This window comes from Phycomyces blakesleeanus (genome assembly GCF_001638985.1).
Source record: "Phycomyces blakesleeanus NRRL 1555(-) unplaced genomic scaffold PHYBLscaffold_31, whole genome shotgun sequence".
Taxonomy (NCBI): Eukaryota; Fungi; Mucoromycota; class Mucoromycetes; order Mucorales; family Phycomycetaceae; genus Phycomyces; species Phycomyces blakesleeanus.
Window position 1 is genome coordinate 321,346 of NW_017265188.1, and position 22,307 is coordinate 343,652.

Here is a 22,307-nt window from a genome sequence, read left to right on the forward strand (position 1 = left end):
ACAAACATACCAATTTTAGAGAAGAAAAAATGCACCAAAAACAGACTAGAAAATCAAACTGGGCTAATCAAAAGGGTCAAAATATGTTCTTTGGCTTCTCTTTTAAAGCTGGCTCCACCCGCGTCCTTGCTGGAGAACTATATAAAATAGTAAAAAGCTTATATTAGCTTTGTATTAACAGCTCACGAGCAAAAGTAACATTTGTAACTTGCAGAATATCTGTCATTATGGGTGATTCAGCATCACCAGTTTTAGACACATTAAGAAAAGAAAATGAAGAATCACTTATATCTTGCTGTGTCTATAGCATAATAAAAGAAAAAAATAATAATTGATAAACTTACTTTGTTCTTCTTTTCCATTCTTCTCTTGTATATTTGGTTGTCCCATTTGAAGCTTTCCCGAAGGCTTCTTGTAAAACATATTATTTTACACTGGTAGATATGCAATCCACCGTTCTTTGTCAGCCTCTCCAAATGCATCCTATGGTATTCCCATTATTTTTCCGGGATACTCTTCCATTCTTTGGAGGCCGCAGGATAGTTTTTGTTAATAAGACCGTGTTTTACCATACGGCATAGCTTTTTGAGGTATAGTTTCTTTACTGTCAGATCATGATCTGAGAGAGGGACTAATGTTGACAAAGGCTGTCCTCCTGGAACTTCTTTGCAGCGCGCCTTTTAGTCACGCTCTTGACGTAACTGAAGCAACAAATTGTACTTCTGTTAATTGTTCTTTCCCTTGAACTCTCTACTTGTATCAACCACCTGCTTGCCGAGGTGATCAAGATATTCTGTGAGTTGGGTTCTTTTCACGGACTACACAATACGTTCAAGAGCTACAGGAAATATATAAGAATATTGATAGAGTAAGTAAATATCCAAGCACAGAATATATATATGACTTACAGCTCTGCTCAATAATGCTCTGTTGCATCGAATTCAGGTCTTCAGCACTGGTCATTTGCGCAAATTGTTTGCTGAATTGCTTTTGGAGCATTCATAATGTTAATTTGATAAAGAAAACTGAACACAATGTTGCTAAGATAAAGCAGAGAAGAGTAGTGTCTATGTTAGACATGTTTAAATTGGTTTGTTTTTAACTATTAATGAGTTCGAAAGAGAATATTGTAGTTTAGGCAAGTAGGATAAGATAGAGATTTAAGCTTGAGAAAGACAACGTTTTAATATAAACAATTGATAGTTATTTACATGAAAGAGATGAGGACAGAGATACATACAGAATAAATAAAAGAAGGGATATTTATATACTTGTATGTACCTGCTTGCAGTAGCTCATGTAGACAGAGGTACAATCCTTTCGTGTCCACACAAAATATCTGCAGGAAAGATAAAGATAAAATGAATAATACTTTTAGTTTCTGTTACATGTACATCTATATTCATGATTCACACTGTCTACACATTAAACATCTTAAGGTACATAATATTCTAAATATATATGTACCTCTTTATAAAGTTAAAATAATACCTAATATTTTAAAAGTGAATAATCCATGCCTGTTGCACCAGTGCTCTTTTGATGGTACCCCCTTGTTAACCAAGAGGTGTTTTAACTAGCATCAACATTACTATAACCATTGTCATATCATCACTACGAGAGGAAAACAGAAAAAGAACAGCAAGCGTTTTGGTCTAAAATAAAGAGTATATAAAGCTGTCTTTTATATTTCCCGAATAGCACCAAAATTCTCTGCAGTTACATTTTATAGATTACGTACGTACCAAGCTAACCAGCAAAAATATATTATCTACACAAATATACACATATGCTCAATATGTCTTGCCGTTTGATAACTACCATCAGCTTCAAAATTATAAGAGAGTTCACAAAAGCGATCATGCAACAATAGCTGTCACTGACAATTATATTTTGAAGAAATGCTGAAATGGAATTTGATGTTGGAGATAATTCTATTAATGACAATGAGCCTAATAGTGCTTCAAGTAATAAATAGCCGCGTAATTACATTATTAATTTATCGAATACTTACTCAATGATACATTATAGATCATTCTATGAGCACCATGGAAATTGATACACCCATATTTTACAAATGTCGTTGTAGTTTTTAAAAGAAGTTAGGGTAAATCTCGCATTTATGATAACGGCAGAATCGGCACTGATATTTTCACCAAGGCCGAGTTGATAAGTATTCGTTTAGCTCAGCTGATGCTGCAACACAAGATTGACAGATCATCATACCGAGATATTGTTAGATTTGTGAACACCATCATCTGGAACCACGATGAAGTAATATTGGCTAAAATACTATATTTACTGCTACCTTATAATTTAGATAAAAACTGTTACCATTTAGTGCATCGTTTTTTTTAGAGCCTGAGGCTACGATCAGCCATGGTGATGCCGTTGGTGCTTTACTACAATAAAAATCAAGCATTAAGGGCCACGAGTATGATGTCTGCCTGAAAGGTTCCAAATTGTATGGTATTGATGAATAGCAGAAAATTTGCCTCGATTGCGGTGAGAATCGCTACAAGGACAGTAGCGAGCATATCAAAACGCCAGTCGCCATTATGAAACTCTTGCCAATTGGTGGCAATCTTTCACAAATTCTAGCCGATCTAACCACCAGAAAGCTTCTGCGCTATAGGGCAAATTGAGAATCTGTAGTTGATCTAATAAGTGGAATTTTTGACGGGGAAAACTACAAACAGTTGGTGCAACGAGACTTGTTCTCTAACCCAGATGATATAGCCATTGTGATTTATACCAACAGTTTTGTCAATCAGGAGAAAGGCTACTACTCGTCCTCTGCTTCTCTGGATCCCTTATTGCCGAACTTGTACGGTGGGTTGACGAGGCGTATATTAACTAGTTACAGGCATGGATGTATTTTGAAGGCAACACTAGTATTATACCTGGGCTTTTTGCTGCTGTTGTTGCTGTTGTTGCTGTTTACCATAACATCAGCCAATAATTTTGATCTGAGCTTTGGCTTCCACATGAGACTGCGTATGTATGTTTGATTGAAATATACGAAATCATAAATAGATAAAATATCATTCAAATTTTCACGCACATAAACATCGTTATATGTTTGCAGGGTAGGCTTAGAATGGATACGGACAGCATGATAAGTAATAGCGAGTACGGTACTGATATGAGCAACGACGGGAGATCTAGTCAAACTATTGGTGAGAATTATTGTATTAAAAGTGTTGCTGGTAAACCGGTTCCGCTATTTATGGCGGTGAAAATTTTGTTGACAGAGACCGTATGTCCTTGTACCGTCGTTATGCTTCATTTTATAGCAAAATCCATTTCCAATAACTGCTAATTGCTAATATTAGCAGGATGACGAACAAGCATATGCCTTTTAACTGCGATTATGTACAAAATATATTAAAAGGTAAATTTTAACTGAATTGAATTAAAGATAAATTCTTACAAATTTACATGTATTTTTTTTTTTAAAAAGAAATATGTTAGAGTAAAAGAGAGTACCAAGACAAGTAGGTGAGCAAGTATTTGCAGTAAGTAGCAAGAGAGGAAGAGCAAGAGAAAAAAGTAAATCAATTATACAGACATACAGGGCATTTTTAATATATAAATCTCAAGAAATAATTCTTGGAAACACTCTGATTACAATCCTGATTTACCAAATGCAGATAAAAAGGAGTGGACACAAATTGTAATACACAGCTAATATTTTATATTCTCTTAAAGAACAATACCCACACCTAAAAAGAAAGTATTGAGTATTATATATCCAAGGATAACAAATTAGCCAAGCAAGAGGTAGCTAGAGCTACAAAGTATTATTACTAGACTTGCGAAATGGGCTTAATCAATTACACCATCATGCGACCATTGTAACTATGAATTCAGATTGATGTGATGTTTAATGATATTGGTCTTGAATACAGCAGCCTTTGGAAGCTAATTATCTTTAGCTTTACATATTAAATAGAGAAAGTGTAGCCTTCATTATTTTTATTATATAATTAGGTATAACTATGTATAACTGTATGTATACCATTTTCAACATAAAAATGAAGATTAAAGACATGTCATTTGTTTTAATCTCAGACCATCTCAAAAATATATATAGAGAGAGAGAAAAAGGTTCCATACCGTGGGGTAAGAGAGAGAGAGAGAGGGAGAGAGAGAAAGAGATTTGGCTGACCACCACCTCCTCCTCATACCCCTCCCGAAAAAAGAAGAAAAATTTTCTTTAGATGAGATTCACTGTATATATATATATTACTTATTTGATTCAGATAAATTATAGCTGTATGCAGATTCTATTTTATCATCAAATATATAAAGTTGCATGGAAGAAAATAATATGTCAGATGCATTTGCACAGTAAGATTCTCAATCAATACTGACTTGTACAATTTTTGCCTTTTATAGTAATATCTTTTTTTTTCTTTTTCTTTTTTTCTTTTCGTGACTACTCTGACAGAGTGGATTGGCTCGGGTCCGAAAGCTTCCTCTAATGGTAGGTAGATCCATAGACATTTCTCCACAGGTGGTCCAATCGGTCCTCACCATCTTATTTAAAAAGAACAACCAAGATTTTAATTTTTATTTTATTTCTTTGATCAACCTTCTCTCTTAAATCCGTTGTGGGCCACTCCAGAAACAAGGAAACGAAATGTTGTCTCGTATTGCCCAGAGCTCCAAGAAGATCGCCCTGACAAGCGGTGCTGTCCGTCTTTGCTCGCCTGCTCGTGTTGTGGCAAATGTTCGCTTGTCTGCACCCAAACCATTCGTTCGCCTTCAACATACCAAGCCCGTTCACCAGGTCTTTGCCCCTCTCGACACCTTTGCTCCCCGTCACATTGGACCCGATTCAAACGAAATCCAGGCCATGTTGAAGCAGGTTGGTGCCAAGGATATGGAAGAAATGTTGTCCAAGACAATCCCTTCCTCTATCCGCTCTCCAAAGCCCTTGGCCATTAAGGAAGGTATCCCCGAACGTGAACTTTTGGGCCGTCTCAAGGCCATTGCTTCCAAGAACAAGGTCCACAGATCCTACCTCGGACAAGGATATACCGATACTGTCGTTCCAAATGTTATCCTCCGTAATGTCATGGAAAACCCTGCTTGGTACACACAGGTGCGCAATTCTTTAAATATTTGCTGTTTTTACTATACATTCCATAAATATATATATATAAGAAAAAGATATGCACATGTCTTGAATAGAAAGTTTTCAACCTGCTAATCTTTTTTTTTACTCTTTATGTAGTACACTCCTTATCAACCCGAAATTGCTCAGGGACGTTTGGAGTCTTTGATTAATTTCCAGACTATGGTGACAGATATGACCGGCCTTCCTATCGCCAACGCCTCTTTGTTAGATGAAGGTACCGCCGCTGCAGAAGCAATGTTGATGACATGGCAAGCTGCCCGTCGCAAGAAGAACCTTTTTGTTGTCGACGAAAACTGCCACAGCCAAACTATTGCCTGCCTGAAAACACGCGCAGAGTCTTTCAATATTGAGGTCGTCACTGCAGACATCTTCAACTACAAGTTTGACGAACACAAAAAGGATCTATGCGGTGTACTTCTGCAGGTAAGCTAAATATAGATTACAAGAGTTTTTACTACTACTACTACTAGTAGTAGTAGTAGTAGTAGTAGTAGTAGTAGTAGTAGTAGTTTATTATATTGGTATCATGATATAGTATTAACTTTTCTGATTAGTACCCCAATGCCTGTGGTACTGTTGAGGATTACGAAGCCTTGACAAGCTCCATCCATAGTGCTGGTGGTCAGGTTGCTGTCGCCACAGATCTCATGGCCCTCGCTCTCTTGAAGTCTCCCGGAGAGTTTGGTGCCGACATTGCACTCGGTAATGCCCAACGCTTTGGTGTTCCTCTCGGCTTCGGTGGTCCCCATGCTGCTTTCTTTGCCTGCAAGGACGAGCACAAGCGTCGTATGCCCGGTCGTCTTGTTGGTGTTTCCAAGGATGCCAATGGCAAGCATGCATACCGTCTCGCTCTTCAGACTCGCGAGCAGCACATTCGCCGTGAGAAAGCCACCAGCAATATCTGTACTGCCCAAGCTCTCCTGGCAAATATGAGTGCTATGTATGCTGTTTACCACGGTCCTGCTGGTATTAAGGCAATTGCCCAACGTATTCACAACATGACTGCTGTTCTTGCTGCCGGTATCCGTGAAAACGGTCTAGTTGTTGAGAATGATGGTGCTTTCTTTGATACCCTTTCCGTAAAGGTCGACAGCTCATCTTCCATTCTGCAAAAGGCTCTCACAAAGAACATCAACTTGCGTGCAATTAACGGACAAACTGTTGGTGTCACTCTTGACGAAACCGTTACTCAGGCTGATGTTGCTGATCTCTTGGAAGTATTTGCCCAGGAAGGAGCACCAGCCGTTTCAATCGATACCCTTGCATCTGCTCTTCCCCAGGTCAACTCTTTCCCTATCCAGCTCCAGCGTACTTCTGCTTATCTCGAACACCCCATCTTCAACTCTCATCACTCCGAAACAGAAATGCTCCGTTATATTCACCACCTTCAGAGCAAGGATCTTTCTCTTGTCCATTCTATGATTCCTCTCGGAAGCTGCACCATGAAATTAAACGCCACTACCGAAATGATTCCTATCACCTGGGCCGAGTTTGGAAACATTCATCCTTTTGCCCCTGTCGATCAAACCGATGGTTACCGTATCATGCTCCAGGAGCTCGAGAAGGATTTGGAAGAGATTACCGGTTTTGATGGTGTGTCACTCCAGCCCAACTCTGGTGCCCAGGGCGAGTATGCCGGTCTCCGTGTGATCAGAGCCTATCATGACGCTCGTGGGGACAGTCATCGTAACGTCTGTTTGATTCCCATATCCGCCCACGGTACTAATCCTGCTTCTGCTGCCATGGCCGGTATGGATGTTGTTATTGTCAAGTGTGATGAAGATGGAAACCTCGACATGGAAGATCTCAAGACTAAGGCTGAGAAGTACAAGGATAACCTGTCCGCTGTTATGATTACGTACCCCTCTACTTTCGGTATGTTTGAGCGTGGTGTTGCAGAGGCTTGTGAAGTTATCCACAAGTACGGTGGTCAAGTTTACATGGACGGTGCCAACCTCAACGCTCAAATTGGTCTCACCAAGCCCGCCGAGATCGGTGCTGATGTTTGCCACATGAATCTCCACAAGACATTCTGTATTCCCCACGGCGGTGGTGGACCTGGTATGGGTCCCATTGCCTGCAAATCCCACCTTGCACCCTACCTTCCTGGCCATCCTGTCATTACTACCGGTGGACAGAATGCTATTGGTCCCATTTCTGCTGCACCTTTCGGTTCCGCTTCTATCCTCCCCATCTCCTGGGCTTACATCAAGTTGATGGGTGGTCAAGGCTTGACTAACTCTACCAAGGCTGCTCTCCTGAACGCCAACTACATGGCTAGCCGACTTGCCCCTCATTATGAAATTCTTTACACTAACGAGAACGGCATGTGTGGCCACGAATTCATTGTTGACATCCGTCCCTTCGTTGATCATGGTGTTGCTGCCATAGATGTCGCCAAACGTCTGCAGGACTTTGGCTTCCACAGCCCTACTATGTCATGGCCAGTAACAAATACCCTCATGATTGAACCCACAGAGTCCGAGTCAAAGGTTGAATTGGATCGTTTCTGTGATGCCATGATTGTCATTCGCAAGGAGATCCAAGCTGTATTGGATGGAAGTGTTTCAAAAGAGAACAACGTACTTGTCAATGCCCCCCACTCTCTCGAGACTTTGATGGCTGATGAATGGAACAAACCATACAGCCGCGAGTCTGCAGCATACCCCATGCCTTATCTCCGTGAGAAGAAGTTCTGGCCCTCTGTTTCACGTGTCGATGATGCCTACGGTGATCGTAACCTCATGTGCACTTGCCCTTCCCCTGAGGAGTATATGGATCAATAGATATTCCACCTTACACCTCTTTCTCTCTTTCTACATTTTCACATTAGACCATTATAATTTTGTATCTTTCTAAAAAAAAAGCAACTATTTTATTGTTCATGTACTATAATCATATACACATATTCTATTATACAAACGATTCATTCATTAAACCAAACTAAACCAAACGAAAGGATTACTATTATGTTTTTTTTGCAAGTGTGGTCTTATTATTTCTACTACATAAATAGCGAAAATTTTGCTAGACATAAAGAATTATCTCAGTGACTTTAACCGGGTTACAGACCAATACTACAAGCCAAAAACATTAACACCTTAGGGCAACAAATAACAAGTAACTTTGCAACCTTTCACTGATAACATTAGAAAAAAGCTCTGCTTCCATTTTGTAGTTATAGGACTGCTTTATCAATGTGACCGTAATTAGGCTTGGGATACATTCCATTAATCTCTATACACTTTGGAAATTGTTAACTTTTTATCAGAGCCACTTTTAAAGCGGATGCTACGATTCTAAGGTGAAAGATGGAGGCATAATCATATGCCATAAATTGTGAATGACCACAGCAGATAAATAAAAGTCTTCTATACGTTACTTTTATTTGCTAGAGCCATTCTGCTATATTTCCTGATTGACAGGAACAAGTGTATTTAATTTATAAAGTACAACAAATTATAAAGCCATTGTGCTTTATCTCATTTTACTTTGAACCTTCTTCTAAGTATAAGCTTAAACTCCGCCAGAGATAAAAAGTTGTATAAAAAAAGTTTAAGTTTTATTATCGTTTTCTTTACTCTCTTATAATATTACTCTTATAATTTTACTTCTACTTAACATAATGTAATAGTAATAATACGCCGAATTTTTTTTTAAAAAAAAACACGTTTGAATCATTTTAAATGAATCCTATAAACGAAACAAGAAACATCCAGTCAGGCAAGTTCAGCTCCGTAGGATTTTGAGACGATCGTCAATGGAGATAGTAATAATCAGACAGCACAATATGGAATAATAGACCAGCAAGATGGATGGGACGAAGCCACGGTGCAAGTTTTGCTAGAATTAATGATTGACATTCGCTTTTGCGCGGAATTCGAGAGACTTGACGATTCTGGAAAGAACAAATTATGGAAGTCATTTCACGCTGATTTTTGTAATCTTCCCAAGGTGGTTGCATATGCAGCAAGCCCTGGTGGTCGAATTTTCTCACAGAACTACAAGAATATAGACTATATGGGAAATAAGTTTGAAATGCTGAGGAGGGAATTCGGTATTATTCTGGCGGAAATCAGAGATTCTAGATTAGATGAATTCCAGGCTCGAAGGAGATTTCCTCATTATGATGCTATGAAGGAGATTACTTCTACCAATCCCAGTTTCTGGCCTGACTACGTTCTTGAATCACCCAGTGTCTGTCAAAACGACAAGGCGTGTCCTGTGCTTTATACACCCCGAAAATACACCGACACCTACGATGTCACGTACCTCCAGACACCTGATTTTTTTAAAAGAATTATGCGAGAGAGAGATATATTCATGTCTGCCTCCCCTATCCCACCTCCAATCCCAATTCCAATCCCAACTCAAAAACGAAAACGAAATGCAACAAAAGCAACAAATTCAACAATAGCAGCAAGAACAGCAAGAACAGCAAAACCAAAAACAGCGAAATCAAAATAAGTAAATAAGTAGAAAAATATATTAAAAACTTCTCTGCAATTCATGTATACTACTTTCAACAACTCGATAAGACAAGCAAATTTAATAGCACGTACCTTTGATATATTGAATTGTAAGAATCAAAAGCTAGGTTATATATATATATATACTCAGGCTTAATTCCAAAGACAATCTGAAAGAAAATTCGCTCGAGTCGACCTAGAAAAAAGATGATTGTTTAGAAAGGATGAAAATCTAGGATTTGCTTTCTTGATATATTTGGTCAAAACATGCAAACAAATCCCTAGGCTTTTTCTTCCTCTGCCTCTTCTACCTCGCCTACCTCAACCCTCCTTTTGAGAATAGCGTATCAAATTAATGGCTTTAGCCTTCTTTCACTATTCTAATTATCAGTGATATATGTATGTATCAATTTTGCTCTCATTAAAATCAAAAGGTCAAGTAAAGTAAAGTTAATTCGAAATATATTTCAGTTAAACAATGTATATTTTAAAATAAAATTCTTAAAAACATATTTCTTTTAATCCTCTGTGTGTGTGTGTGTGTGTGTGTGTGTGTGTGTGTGTATTTTATGCATAGAATAGCTGAGACTTTCATCAGCTCCAAGACTAATTTATTTGATATTTAACCTGACTTTACCAAGTCACTATGTTTCAAATTTTACTCTTTTTGTTATTATACCACACAAGGTATTTGCAAATATTAATATCAATAAATGGAACTCGTAAACCTTAAATAATAGCGCGGGTTTATGATGTGCAAAGCTATACATGTTTTTATAGGTAACAAGGGGGTTTTAATTCTCTATTCACTCATTTAATAAAGACATCTATATGACAATTGATGACGACTGTTTTGATACTCAAGCATGTTCTGTTATTCTCTTGCTATGTGTATTTCAGCAGCCTCGTTTTAAACATATCTGGCCGCCCTGTTTCTATCCAGCCTTTACTTAATTGTGCGTTTAAAAATTAAGAAACTATACTAAAATGGACATTTTTGTTTGGGTAGAAAACTTGTACCTGCCATTACTCAAATAGATTATCGCAGGTTACTTTAATATATATATAGTTTGCAAGGAGAAGAATGGTTTGGTTAGGTATTTGCATACAAGGTGTAACTTGTGGTGTGTCGAGCGTTTTTTTATAGAGGGGTCATGCAGACAAGAAAACAACAAACCGTATTATTTTAAAGTTTCTAACCATTGGGATCTCAGCAATATAATGAATAATACCCATAATATCTACTTAAAAATAAAGAGTACTGAGTCTCTTGGACGTACATCTTTAAACTTTTTTTAATAATTAAGATACACTACATTTGTTTTCTTTTATAAGTTGTTTTGTGTTTTCTAACCAAACATAGCTATTATTTTAATTTTAGACTAATGCCTTTAAAGAAAGAAATTGTAGATATGCTTGTGTGATGCCTATTTCAACTTTAACGAATCCCAGTGAATTGATCTTCGTTGCTTTTTTGGAGGAGAGTAAGCTGACAAGATTGGAGCTACAGATGGCCTGTTGATTGTATTTAATATATCATCTACCAATATAGTTTGTAGTAGCTACTACATACCTTCCGTGAGCACACTGGAAAGGATAATTACAATCGGACAGGGATTTAATGATCGATTGACACTGCTCTAGGCTCAGAATATCATTAAACATTATGGCGCCTATTCATCAAATAATAATTAACGCCAGATTCATGCGATTTTCGTTATTTCTTACCACGACATGCCTTTGATTTAAAAATTTCAATCATACCCCGTGGACAAGTTCGTTTATCGTTCACATCATCTCCTTTATAATCTTGAAGCCAAACCAAATAATCATTTATAAGCTGAGTAAGGGTGTTCGGAAATGTACAGCATCGATCAGCAATCAATCTTGGTAATCTATAAACATATAAACAAGGCTCGGATGGATTTGTGTGATTAAAGTGTGAAGAAGTTTCTGGTGTGGCGAAATATTTGGAGCCTCTAAGCAATAGATTCTCTGTCAAAGGAGGGATATCCAGATAGATTCCCCATCGTTCAAGAAACGCGCGATACTGGATTATAAGTTTGGATAGAGAGGGATGGATGTCAACCTTTATAGGCGGATTGAGGTCTATTGTTTCTAGAGGTCCTTCAATTTCTGTCAGCATTCGTTCCAATTTGATACGCTCGTCTGCTGCATGTTGATCAACAAAAAGGAGCGACAAGGCAGGTTTCTTGATACCAAGTAGGATGTATTTACAATCAACTTGACCTATCACTGTTGCCTTTTGTAAATCTTCTTTGGAAATCTTGTGTGGCACATGGTTTATGCTTTCTATCCACTCTGTAGTAAAACTGGATTTTTTTGTAGATTCTTCTAGGGTCTGTGGAGGTTGGATACGTAAATATGTTCTGTTAATCGAATTTTGGTTGAATTTTGTTTCGTCTAAAAGGTTTAAAGAAGATGGAAGGATGTCATAACTAATTAAGAAAAGTATTAGTAAAATAACCCTGTTAGTGAATGCAACCTACGATCTTCCGGTTCTTTTATCAATGTAATATACTGTTCCTGAGCCTGGGTCCTTCCAGGTCACAAACCCTGATGAATCCGCTAAGGCTGGACTCAAGTTTGGCCTTGGCTTTGGAGGTGTTTTTCTTGTAGATATCAAATGGGGTGAATGTCGTTGATAGACACTGTTTCTTTCCCACGGGAATTGTTTGTTCTTTATTTTCTGTGAGCCAGATCCTTTTGGGTTGAGAGTATTGAACATATCATGTGACTTGATAAATGCGTAGACAAACTCTCTTAAAAGCTGCTGTGCACGACCATGCGGCTAATTTGACGTTAATGAGATTAAGTTCTAGGTCAAATACTGGATCTTGATTTGCTATTCCTTTTTCTCTTGTACCTCCTGCTCATTTAAGGTGTTACTATACAGATTGATGTCATGGGCCAAGGAGGGGTGGTCGATCTGGATGAGAAATATAGGATATTTTTGGCCTGTACGTGCTACATGAATTCAATTGAGAATATAGTGTAGCCGTATTAAATCTGTTATCAAATCTGTAGCAGAAAAAAAAAATACTTCCTTTGATTATTACCTCTTCTATTGGTGTAGAGACTATCTGGCTTAACTGATTTCTGGTATCAGATAAAGTCAGCTGATAAGAACTTGTATATATATCAAAATAATATCTCACATAATCCCAATTGTACTTCAGCAATATATCTTCAACCGTCTTGTAGAGATCGTTGTGTGGAACCCAGTGTCGATTTATATCTGCCAAAAATATGTTCAATACCCTGAGAGACTTGATAAAGACGTACATATATTCTGGTGACTCTACGATTTTTTTTTATCAAAAACAAATAGAAAATGTTAGAGCTGCTATCAATATTAAGATTACTGATACCTTGTTTGGGAATCCCCTCGTTGAGATATATCCATGTAACCGAAAATCGTCTTTGTGAACCTCAAAAGGTTCAAGAATCTGCGAAAGGTTTAGCACTTTACTGTCATCTCCGAAATTCTATCTATTCATCCACCAGTTGGTGTAATCTAGTACTATTTTCCACCGTGAAAATGGAAAAGGAAAATTACCTGAGCTAATGCGTGTCCAAATAGCTGCCTAAATACTCCAATACTTGAAGAACACTTTGAGTTACGATTAGTGTTCTTACACGAACATTCAATATAAATATAAATATAGACCGAAAAAATACCTTTTTTGTCCTCATAATTTCAGTGTCCCTAGCCATATTGAATACACTAAAACTAACGGCTGGGAAAACAAGACTAATGATCGATATTGCTCGTTTGATTTGTTCAAGTCGATATTCAGTTGAATACTGACTCTCTGTCAATTGCTGCTTTTGGCGTACAGGGTGCTATGAAGACATCATTGGAATAGATATACTCACGACCCCCGCGAGTTTCAGCTTACCTTGTAAAAAAGATTACGTACTACCACCTTAGTTCCCTGCTGACGATATTGACGATTTGCTAAAGAATGTTCGACTAGTACACCATCCTAGAGAAGACACAATAATCTTCACACAGATTAATATTAAGGTGCCGCATTTCAGGACGCACAAACTTGGCTATATTAAGAACTATGCTATCTTTCCCCACTATTTTATTTAGATGGGACTTGCCTTCCAAATGGTCATATATGTTTTGTGGCAATCGTGTTTGGAAGTAATCTGTAGTATTGATGCCTCCGCCAAGGCCGCCAAAGCTGCTTAAAGTAAATATAACAGAATTAAAGATAAATTGATCATTACAAACCTTCGCCGCGGAATCCAAATGTCTTTATATTGTTCAAATCAGAAATAGAATGGCATTTGGAAGTACCTACAATAGTCGGGGGGGTACCAGTAATCTATGAAAAACCCCATAGAGGTATACACTTTTTCTGAGAGCGAAACCTTACTGTGTCGCTTAGCAACCTGTGTCATTGATTCTGGGTGGATACCGATACCATTATCAGTGACTTGAACAGTAAAGTTTTCTATATCCACCCTAACTTCGATCGCAGTAGCATCAGCGTCCAGTGCTGTTACATACAGATATGCGCAAATATTTAGTATTAAAATAATATATTATTTCCAGGCGTATAATATTGAAGCAGAAGACTTTAAATAGTTGGTACCATTATAGATCAACTCAATGAGACATTGTTTTAAAGAAGTAATCACAATCGATCTACAATATTTTTTTTTAGAAAAAGAAAAAAAAACAATTTTATAATTCGTTTTCTATCTTCTTGTTCATTTTATATATAGACATACGAGCGTAGCCGGCTAATAACGCTATCATCGAGTAATGTCACACTTGTAATCTCCATTCTCTTGTTGCTAAAAGACCTCGGAGTAGATACAGTAGTTGGTGATAAGAACCCTTTTTGAATACCAGTCACGTGCCTTCTGTGATAGGACTTGAAATATGCATTGATACAATGCTGAGTGGGGGATTTTTTTTTTGCTTTTGGTAAATGCCCAGGAAATTTTGATATTTCAAGCAGCAGGTCTGTTTTATTAATTCACAAGAAGATGTATAGATAATATTTGTGGGGTGATTCTTGTAGAATATGGTCAGCACTGACCAACTCTTTATGATTCCCGCTCGACGACTTTGCAGGAAATCAATCATGTTGTGCGCTACAATCTCAGAAAGAGAAGGTAAGCATCTAGAAAATGACACAAGCTTAAACAGGAAAAATGAATTATATCTTCGATAATTATTAAGGTACAAAATACAATTAGCATGGACTTAGTCCAAACTAAACTAAAGCTACCTCAGGTAGATTTCTCACGGTGCACACATATCTAATTCACATCGAAACCTAATAGGCGGGATACACATTGAAGAGGAGATGGTTTATCTTGTAAAGTCTTGATTGCTATATTTCAAGATGCGATTCTAGCTAACTACTATAAAAGAGGTTGACCATTTTCATCTTCCTTTACCACACAATCATTCACATATCCCCTTCTATTTAAAAACAAAAAGGATACATTTAAAATGGCCCTCGATTCAAAACAAAAGAGTAGTTCAAGTATAAGTTCTGAAACCGTACCTTATAAATTTGGTGCCACGATTGAACACCATGAAGACTACTCTCCTTCGGATTGTGAAAAGAATGATCCAGGACAGCTTGAGCATGCGCCAGAAGGAACCGCCTCTCTAGGAAAAACAATTTTTATGGTGTTGAAAGCTTTTGTTGGTACCGGAGTTGTGTTCTTGCCAGGGTCGTAAGTATTTGGACATCAAATATATGTATATTATTATTACATTTACTAATGTGTACACAATTATATCTATAGATTTGTATCTGGTGGACTTATCTTTTCAATTTGTCTCTTAATATTCATTTCAATTGTCTGTACCATCTCTATCCATCTCCTCGTAACCACCCGAAGTAAAATAGGAGGTACCTATGGTGGTATCGGAGAGTCCCTCTATGGTCGCTGGATGCGATACGCCATTGCGTTCTTTGTTGCTTTGACACAAATGGGATTTGTGGCGTCTTATATGATCTTTATTTCTACAAATATTGGTATTGCCATTGATACATTGACCGAATGCCATGCTGCATTTGACAGTAAATACATTATCTGGATGGCTATTCTGGTTATTATCCCCATGACATGGATTCGTAAAATTGGCCGCCTTTCTTGGATTGTCATTATTGCCGATACATGCATTCTATTTTGTCTTATTGTTGTTCTTTACTACTGCTCTGACAAGATTGCCAGAGAAGGCGCCGGTCCAAACATTATCATGATGAATAGTAATGACTTTGCACTCATGATTGGTACTGCAGTCTTTGCTTTTGAAGGAATTGCAATGGGTATGTTTTATTTCAAGTAAATTGATAATAGCTAATACTAACAATAACTTTCATATACACTTTTATATATATAGTTGTTCCAATTGTTGAAGGCATGAAGAAACCCGAGAAATTCCCTTTGGCTGTTAATATTGGCATGGGAATTATTACTGTTGTATTTATCATTATTGGTACAATTGGCTACGTTGCCTTTGGAGATCAAACCAAAGCAAGTGTCATTTTCAACCTTCCGCAAACAGCCCTTTCCTCTACCACCCAGATTGTCTACTCTTGCGGCATGCTGTTTAGTTCTCCATTTATGCTGTACCCCGTCATCGTCTCGCTCGAGAAATCCCTCTTCCGCGATCGTAGTGGCAAGCTCCACTTCAAATGGAAGTGGCTCAAGAACCTCACACGCTCTATGGTTGCTCTTGTCTGTGCCGCAGTCAGTTTTGGAGTCGGCGCTGATAGCCTTGACAAGTTTGTGTCTTTGGTCGGTTCGGTTGCATGCATGCCACTTTGTTTCATCTTCCCTGCCATGTTCCACTACAAGGTCACGAATGGCACCTGGAAAAAGGGAGGAGATATCCTCTTGGGAGTTTTTGGAGCTGCAGTGATGGTGTACACAATGTATGTCAATATTAACTCCTGGGTCCATCCTTCCCCAAAAGCCCCAGCAGCTGTGTGTGGAGCCTAGATTGGTTTCTTTGTAGTACTCGTTGATCGATATTACTTTTTGTAAATATATTTATCCTTACACTTATATCTATTTTAAAACAAATAAATAATAATCATAATACTCATAAGCATAATAATTACCACTGGTTTTACATAGTGAATAGTAATAATCTACTTTCTTTCTTCTTAATAAAAATATTATACAGCTTGTTTTTGCTATTTGTTGTTTGCTCTATTTATCAATTATTATAGACGTTTATAAGAGTGTTATTCACGTTGATTTGAAACAAATTGATTTATAGACAAATAAATCGAGCAACTAGGAATACTCGATCAGATTTGAAACCAGTATATTTCGTCAATTATTTTCTGTTTTTGTAGTACTTTACTTGAATATACCATAGCACTTACTAATCTAACTTTTTTCGATATTAGGGTTCAAATAATGAATCTCTTGCTTTCTCAAACTAATATTATGTTGCATTTGCTTATAAATAAAGTATTCTCCGCACAAGTTAAAATTCTTTAAATACAACATTATAATCTATAATAATTTTCAAGTAATATATTTCTTAGTCTTTTCATTATTTTGAAAAAAAAAATTGGGAATTTTTCTTTGGCTCATTATGTAGCCTGTATTCTAAGGGAAGCACTACACTAAATATTACATACTATCTTATCTAAACCTACTTCATATATCTTAGCATATCTGTTGAAGCGTTACTGTTGCTAATGTATCCATACTACTTATGTCACCATATTTTGTGCTATCAATTGTTCTTCTTATTATTATACATAAAGATTATGAATAAGCAAACAAGCAAAAAATGGAAATCAGATATATTATTTGTTATATAAGCTATCAAACAGCTTTCCACCCTGTTTATCTCCTTGATACTAATTGGGGCTCATTAAAGATTAATGATTTATAATACAATCCATAGTAGAAAGTCAGAAAAGGTGGTATTTTCTACATGAGTAGCACGGCTAAAAGTAATATTAGATATATCTTCAGATAGCAAAACATGATGATAAGGTACGCTTAATAATAATGATGTTACCAGAAAGCCAGTTTCTTTTTGTTTTGTTTTTTTTTAAAAAAAAACTACTGCTGTAATATAAACACATCTTATTGTTATTGCTAATTGTGTTTCTCGATCTGTCAAGTAAAAATATCTTAATATACTACTTGTCATTATTGTATGAATGTGATAAAGATTATAGTTTCTTGTTGAAAAAATTAGTAGATTAATTAGTAATGTAAACACATTCATTCCCTCTCTGCCACAGCTTTGTTTCTTTTTGCTACTACTGCTATCAAGTATACGCAAGTACTATATAACAATAATGTATTCTTCACTATTCTTTCCGACTATAAAGTATAAATAGCCTTACAAGAAACGTTAATGTAAGGCTTTACGTTAAGGAGAGAGAAAGCCCTATTTTTTTTTTATTTTTTTGCTATTACAAAAAAATAAGGAAAAAAGATAGGTAGATAAAGAGAGGTATAGTATTATTTATCGGTTATTATAGATAAAGACCAACCTTATTTGCAGTCCTCCTTTGATTTAAATAGATAATGCTTTCGTTATCTTTGCCAAGTAGATAGGGTTTGCACAGATTTGGTGTGCAACAATGCCATAAAAGATTATGAGGAGTTTCCGCTACAGTGCAGCCGGCAGATTTTGTCAGTTTGAGAAAAGTAAATGTTGTTTCGCCAAAAAAAAAGCCACTTTTAAAATCTATTTATCGATTTATACTTGTAATTAGAGTAAAGGACAACTTGTACAGACTGGCTGTAGGAAATGGCAAGATTTAAATTGTCAGCCTGGCAACATTCTTCTAAGACAATAGAGTCTTGGTATATAGGCATTAGGCTCACCTATTTAAGCAAATAAAATGTGTGGCTTTATAGGTTCAAATCTTATTTTAACCAATAACATTGGAGAATAGTTTTCTATTGTTATAATGGGTTTCATGCGTATCTGGGGATCAGTACACTTATCAGGGAGTTATAAACACTCAAATTTATGTATCTTTCCAAGTTGAAAATATCGGGGCTAAAGAGCCTCAGTATGTGTCCAAGTACTTTATGACTTTTAGCAATTTTGTATTTGATACCTTCTACACTATACTCATACCTTTATCTTGAATATTTATTCCTTTAATTGTCTAGATGATGTGAGCCTAATTATAATTTAAATGAAGTTTGGTTAGTAGTTGGCTCATCCCGAATATTGATGTCCATATCTATTGTCTCGAGAACCTATCTTTTTGAAGTGGTTTACTGTCCCTTGTTACCACTTCTCCATTAAAGATTATCATTTATATTAGCTAGTCAATCGGACATAAAAACTACACAACTTGAACTTTCATTCTCGTAATATTATCATAATTAGTTTCATTGCCTCTTAGAAGTACTCTACGTGTCAGTTGCCAGGTTTTCTTAAGATCCTGGTGCATTTATTTCTTACAGTGTATATAAAAAGAGAAAAAAATTAGTGCTTAGTTAAAACTTCACTGTAAGTCACACTTTAACCCCTATAAAACTTCCAATAATCTCACTAAAATCATCTTTTTACTTCTTTTATAGTGCATATATAATACTCTGAAGAATATTCCCCTATTAACCAACTGAAATTATATCAGGCTTCTTATATGATTAATATATGTACGCGTATTTATTTTGTAACATAATCGTATTGACTTTACTAAACAATATCCAAACACACCCCAGTGTGAAATTTTATATCATATGCTTTAAACAAAGGTCTGGAATATATACATATACGTTAAATACGGATGTTTTCAAATGCTATAATAATTTGACACGGTATACTACAAGATGTTTATCTCTGATAAAGCTACCTATTAGGCACTTTTTAAATCATATTCCTCGGTTTATCAACGGCTCTTTCTTGAAAAATCATCAAACATATTTTGTTGATGTTCTATCTTTGATGGAGTAGCCACATAATTTCCAGGGAAAATACCAACAGAACCATCTTCCAGTTGCCCTTGCCACCATTGACTTGGAACTCCCGTAGCCGGATCCACCTTTGAAAGTATGTACACCGTATCTCCACGTCGAAGATTCAATTCCATGGGGGTTTCCGCTACAAAATCGTGAAGTGCATGTGTGACTTCCTGAGGTTGATTAAAATGACCACCTCCTTGAGGACCAAATCCTCTAGCCTGCATAAGCATCTGTCTTTCCATCTCTCTTCGGTAGCTTGCACGTTGCATAAGCTTAAATACCATGTAAGGAAGGCCAAACACAACTGCCATAAATATAATAGCAGCCCGGCGACGATTAGTAGGCTTTGCATCCTCTGATTTTCCGGTAAGCTCTCCTTCTGCAGTTGATTCTGAGCTGGTGACCTGTAAATGTTCTCCTTCCCCAGGCGGTGCTACGGGCTCTTCTAGTTCCGGCGGGGGTGTTCGCCCGGTCAACTTGTAAAACATTCGCTTCAGCCATCGAATAAGAGCATATATACTAAAAAGTCGACCAAGGTACTGCCGAAGATGACCAAACTGTTCAGCAACACCGACCATTGCCATAAAGCTAGAGTATGTTGCCATGTATGTTGAATCGAGCATCTGAGCAAACCCACCAAACGCACCAACAACTTGCTCTATAACATCAAATGTCGCTCGAGTTCCAGACTCCATGCGCTGTGTTAGACTAAAGTCTCCAGGTCCTCCAGGTCCTCCGGCACCATACATTCCTCCACTACCGTACCCAAATTGGCTGTATGGCGAGTAATTACTACCGTACGAACCAAGACGATTATAAGATGAGTATGAGTTCATTCCACCATAAGAAGAACCATACGAGCCATATCCGCTGCCATATCCGCTGCCATATCCACTTCCGTATCCACTTCCATATCCACTTCCGTATCCACTTCCGTATCCACTGCCTAGTCGGTTGTAAGAGCCGTATCCACCGCCTAATGTACTACCTACACCATATCCAGCTGTACTTCCAAGGCATATATAAATAAGAAAAAAAGTATTTCTAGATTAGATCTAATGAGCACAAGTGTTATATATATATTAGGGGGTTACGAACCTCCCAAACCATTCGTTGTCCCTAATGTTGATGTTCGTAATGGTACATTTGGCACAGCTGAATCAGCGTTTGTTATATTAGAGGTTCCCGTAGTTACTGCTTGTGGTGATACTACTGCTGTTACAGGTACAGCGGCATTATTGACTTCCCAGGGTTTTGGAGGCGATGGCATTTCGATGAACTTTTATTAAACCATTTTTTCTTGTTCTTCTTTTTCCTTTCCCCACAAAGATCTTTCACCTATCACGTGAAATTAGATATTTGTCTCCGGTGCGTTTTTGATGTGTAAGGATTTCTGTAGAACCGTTTGATTGATTTATCCGGTCGGGATCAAGAGAAGCAAAACTCAAAATATACAATTACACCTTGACGATTCCCCATGCTTATAATACCAAATTATGGGGAGTCGACCTCAACTGGTGTATAGGCTAACACACTGCCTATATTCACAAGTTTCTTTAAATTTTATAATTGGGGCAGTATACTGGATATATTTCTTACCTAAGAACTCCAGTTACGGTGGTTTTAAAGTTAAATCAAACCCCCATTTCTTGCTCCAATTCTGTATAACCGGGTGATATTGTCTCATAAGAAAATATACTCATAATAGGGGGTTTCACCAGCTTTGGATGCTTGACTGTTGGATGTAGCGGTAGTTTAATTCGAAAATGATTGGCTATGACGAATCTTCAAGAAATGAAAACTGAGCATCCAGGCATCCAAAAAAAAATAGTTCGATAGTCTAATGTAATGACTTGGCCAAAATTTACAAGATTCTGTACTTTATGTACGATTGATGGCAAGGTTCATAGAAAAGCAATGTCAAAAATAAAACATAATTAATCTATGTAAGAGTGGCTATCTTAATACAAAGTTATAGAAGTCTAACTTACTTGTAGGGAATTTGAGCATGGGCAATATATTTATGAGTATTCTAATCAAGTGTATTATAAATATGAATTCTGACGTATATGAGAGAAACCGTATCAACCAAGAGACATTAATGGTATTCAATAGTTGTTTTTTGACATTGGTTATTGTTGGATAGTGCTTAAACTAACAATACATCTAACAGTCAAGCACCCAGAGCTAGTGAAACCCCCTATAAGGAAAAGCTCTTTGAATTGAAAATCTAATATATTATGAGAAAAGGATAGTTTTACAATCTGGGTCTACTTCACCTTATTTCTGAATCATTATTCTTTACATTTGAAAAGGTGATACGGACAGTATTGGTTTATATGATGAAGTGGTCCAAACGGTTAAAAGAAAGAAAAGAATAGATATCGATCTCCTTTATCATATCCTTGACTCAAATATTTGCATTTGGCAGCTTGTTCTCTCAAGAAAGATAAAAAGAAAACAAAAGTGCTGTGTAAGGATGGTCTTTATCGCTTTCATCTTTCGATGTTTATATGGCTATTTCGATAGTTAATAAAGAAAAATAAGATAATCAGTAAGATATTGTTAAGCTATTACAAAGATGTTGGGATAGAATATGCTTCTTTGGATAATTAATAATGAATAAGAGAGAGAAGTAGAAATAGCTAAATATTTCTGTGGTTGATTATTACAATTCTTGTGTCTTTTAATTGATTTCTTCGCCAGCTATAAGAATTATATTCTTT

At 36.9% G+C, this 22,307-nt stretch overlaps 7 protein-coding genes across 7 annotated transcripts; 4 read left to right on the forward strand and 3 right to left on the reverse strand.

Moving 5' to 3' along the window:
- Positions 1-53: 53 nt before the first annotated feature.
- Positions 54-1,607, reverse strand: PHYBLDRAFT_174549 (hypothetical protein; the record flags this gene model as incomplete). The annotated part of the gene is made up of 8 exons (XM_018437280.1): positions 54-137; positions 209-301; positions 345-411; positions 434-483; positions 570-677; positions 1,282-1,339; positions 1,468-1,469; positions 1,593-1,607. 8 exons carry the CDS (start codon positions 1,605-1,607, stop codon positions 54-56), a joined length of 477 nt encoding a protein of 158 aa, XP_018285205.1.
- A 294-nt stretch (positions 1,608-1,901) lies between these two features.
- PHYBLDRAFT_67300 (hypothetical protein) lies at positions 1,902-3,691 on the forward strand (the record flags this gene model as incomplete). The annotated part of the gene is made up of 7 exons (XM_018441772.1): positions 1,902-1,967; positions 2,107-2,274; positions 2,359-2,434; positions 2,656-3,001; positions 3,094-3,259; positions 3,464-3,501; positions 3,604-3,691. 7 exons carry the CDS (start codon positions 1,902-1,904, stop codon positions 3,689-3,691), a joined length of 948 nt encoding a protein of 315 aa, XP_018285206.1.
- A 904-nt stretch (positions 3,692-4,595) lies between these two features.
- PHYBLDRAFT_183664 (hypothetical protein) lies at positions 4,596-8,109 on the forward strand. The gene is made up of 3 exons (XM_018438807.1): positions 4,596-5,110; positions 5,243-5,569; positions 5,701-8,109. The coding sequence occupies exons 1-3, from the start codon at positions 4,646-4,648 to the stop codon at positions 7,930-7,932; spliced, it is 3,024 nt and encodes a 1,007-aa protein (XP_018285207.1). The 5' UTR covers positions 4,596-4,645; the 3' UTR covers positions 7,933-8,109.
- An 889-nt stretch (positions 8,110-8,998) lies between these two features.
- Positions 8,999-9,613, forward strand: PHYBLDRAFT_174552 (hypothetical protein; the record flags this gene model as incomplete). The annotated part of the gene is made up of 1 exon (XM_018437281.1): positions 8,999-9,613. One exon carries the CDS (start codon positions 8,999-9,001, stop codon positions 9,611-9,613), a length of 615 nt encoding a protein of 204 aa, XP_018285208.1.
- A 1,429-nt stretch (positions 9,614-11,042) lies between these two features.
- Positions 11,043-14,441, reverse strand: PHYBLDRAFT_151777 (hypothetical protein; the record flags this gene model as incomplete). The annotated part of the gene is made up of 16 exons (XM_018432748.1): positions 11,043-11,130; positions 11,189-11,288; positions 11,344-12,074; positions 12,126-12,427; positions 12,503-12,603; positions 12,696-12,735; positions 12,795-12,905; positions 13,008-13,124; positions 13,196-13,249; positions 13,318-13,482; positions 13,539-13,625; positions 13,727-13,812; positions 13,883-13,948; positions 14,028-14,150; positions 14,247-14,299; positions 14,386-14,441. The coding sequence occupies 16 exons, from the start codon at positions 14,439-14,441 to the stop codon at positions 11,043-11,045; spliced, it is 2,280 nt and encodes a 759-aa protein (XP_018285209.1).
- Positions 14,442-15,118: 677 nt separating this feature from the next.
- PHYBLDRAFT_22486 (hypothetical protein) lies at positions 15,119-16,623 on the forward strand (the record flags this gene model as incomplete). Its single annotated transcript, XM_018439784.1, has 3 exons — positions 15,119-15,348; positions 15,421-15,947; positions 16,022-16,623. 3 exons carry the CDS (start codon positions 15,119-15,121, stop codon positions 16,621-16,623), a joined length of 1,359 nt encoding a protein of 452 aa, XP_018285210.1.
- Positions 16,624-19,544: 2,921 nt separating this feature from the next.
- PHYBLDRAFT_99253 (hypothetical protein) lies at positions 19,545-20,845 on the reverse strand (the record flags this gene model as incomplete). The annotated part of the gene is made up of 2 exons (XM_018444088.1): positions 19,545-20,527; positions 20,680-20,845. Coding segments are annotated over 2 exons (1,149 nt in total), but the record flags the coding sequence as incomplete, so codon positions are not given.
- Between the last annotated feature and the right edge of the window lie 1,462 nt (positions 20,846-22,307).

What these genes read in the sequence shown, in the direction of transcription:
- PHYBLDRAFT_183664 (XM_018438807.1), top strand. Translation starts at nt 4,646, where the DNA reads ATGTTGTCTCGTATTGCCCAGAGCTCCAAGAAGATCGCCCTGACAAGC. An exon ending in ACCCTGCTTGGTACACACAG is followed by an intron (nt 5,111 to 5,242) that starts GTGCGCAATTCT and finishes CTCTTTATGTAG; the next exon opens with TACACTCCTTATCAACCCGA. An exon ending in TATGCGGTGTACTTCTGCAG is followed by an intron (nt 5,570 to 5,700) that starts GTAAGCTAAATA and finishes TTTTCTGATTAG; the next exon opens with TACCCCAATGCCTGTGGTAC.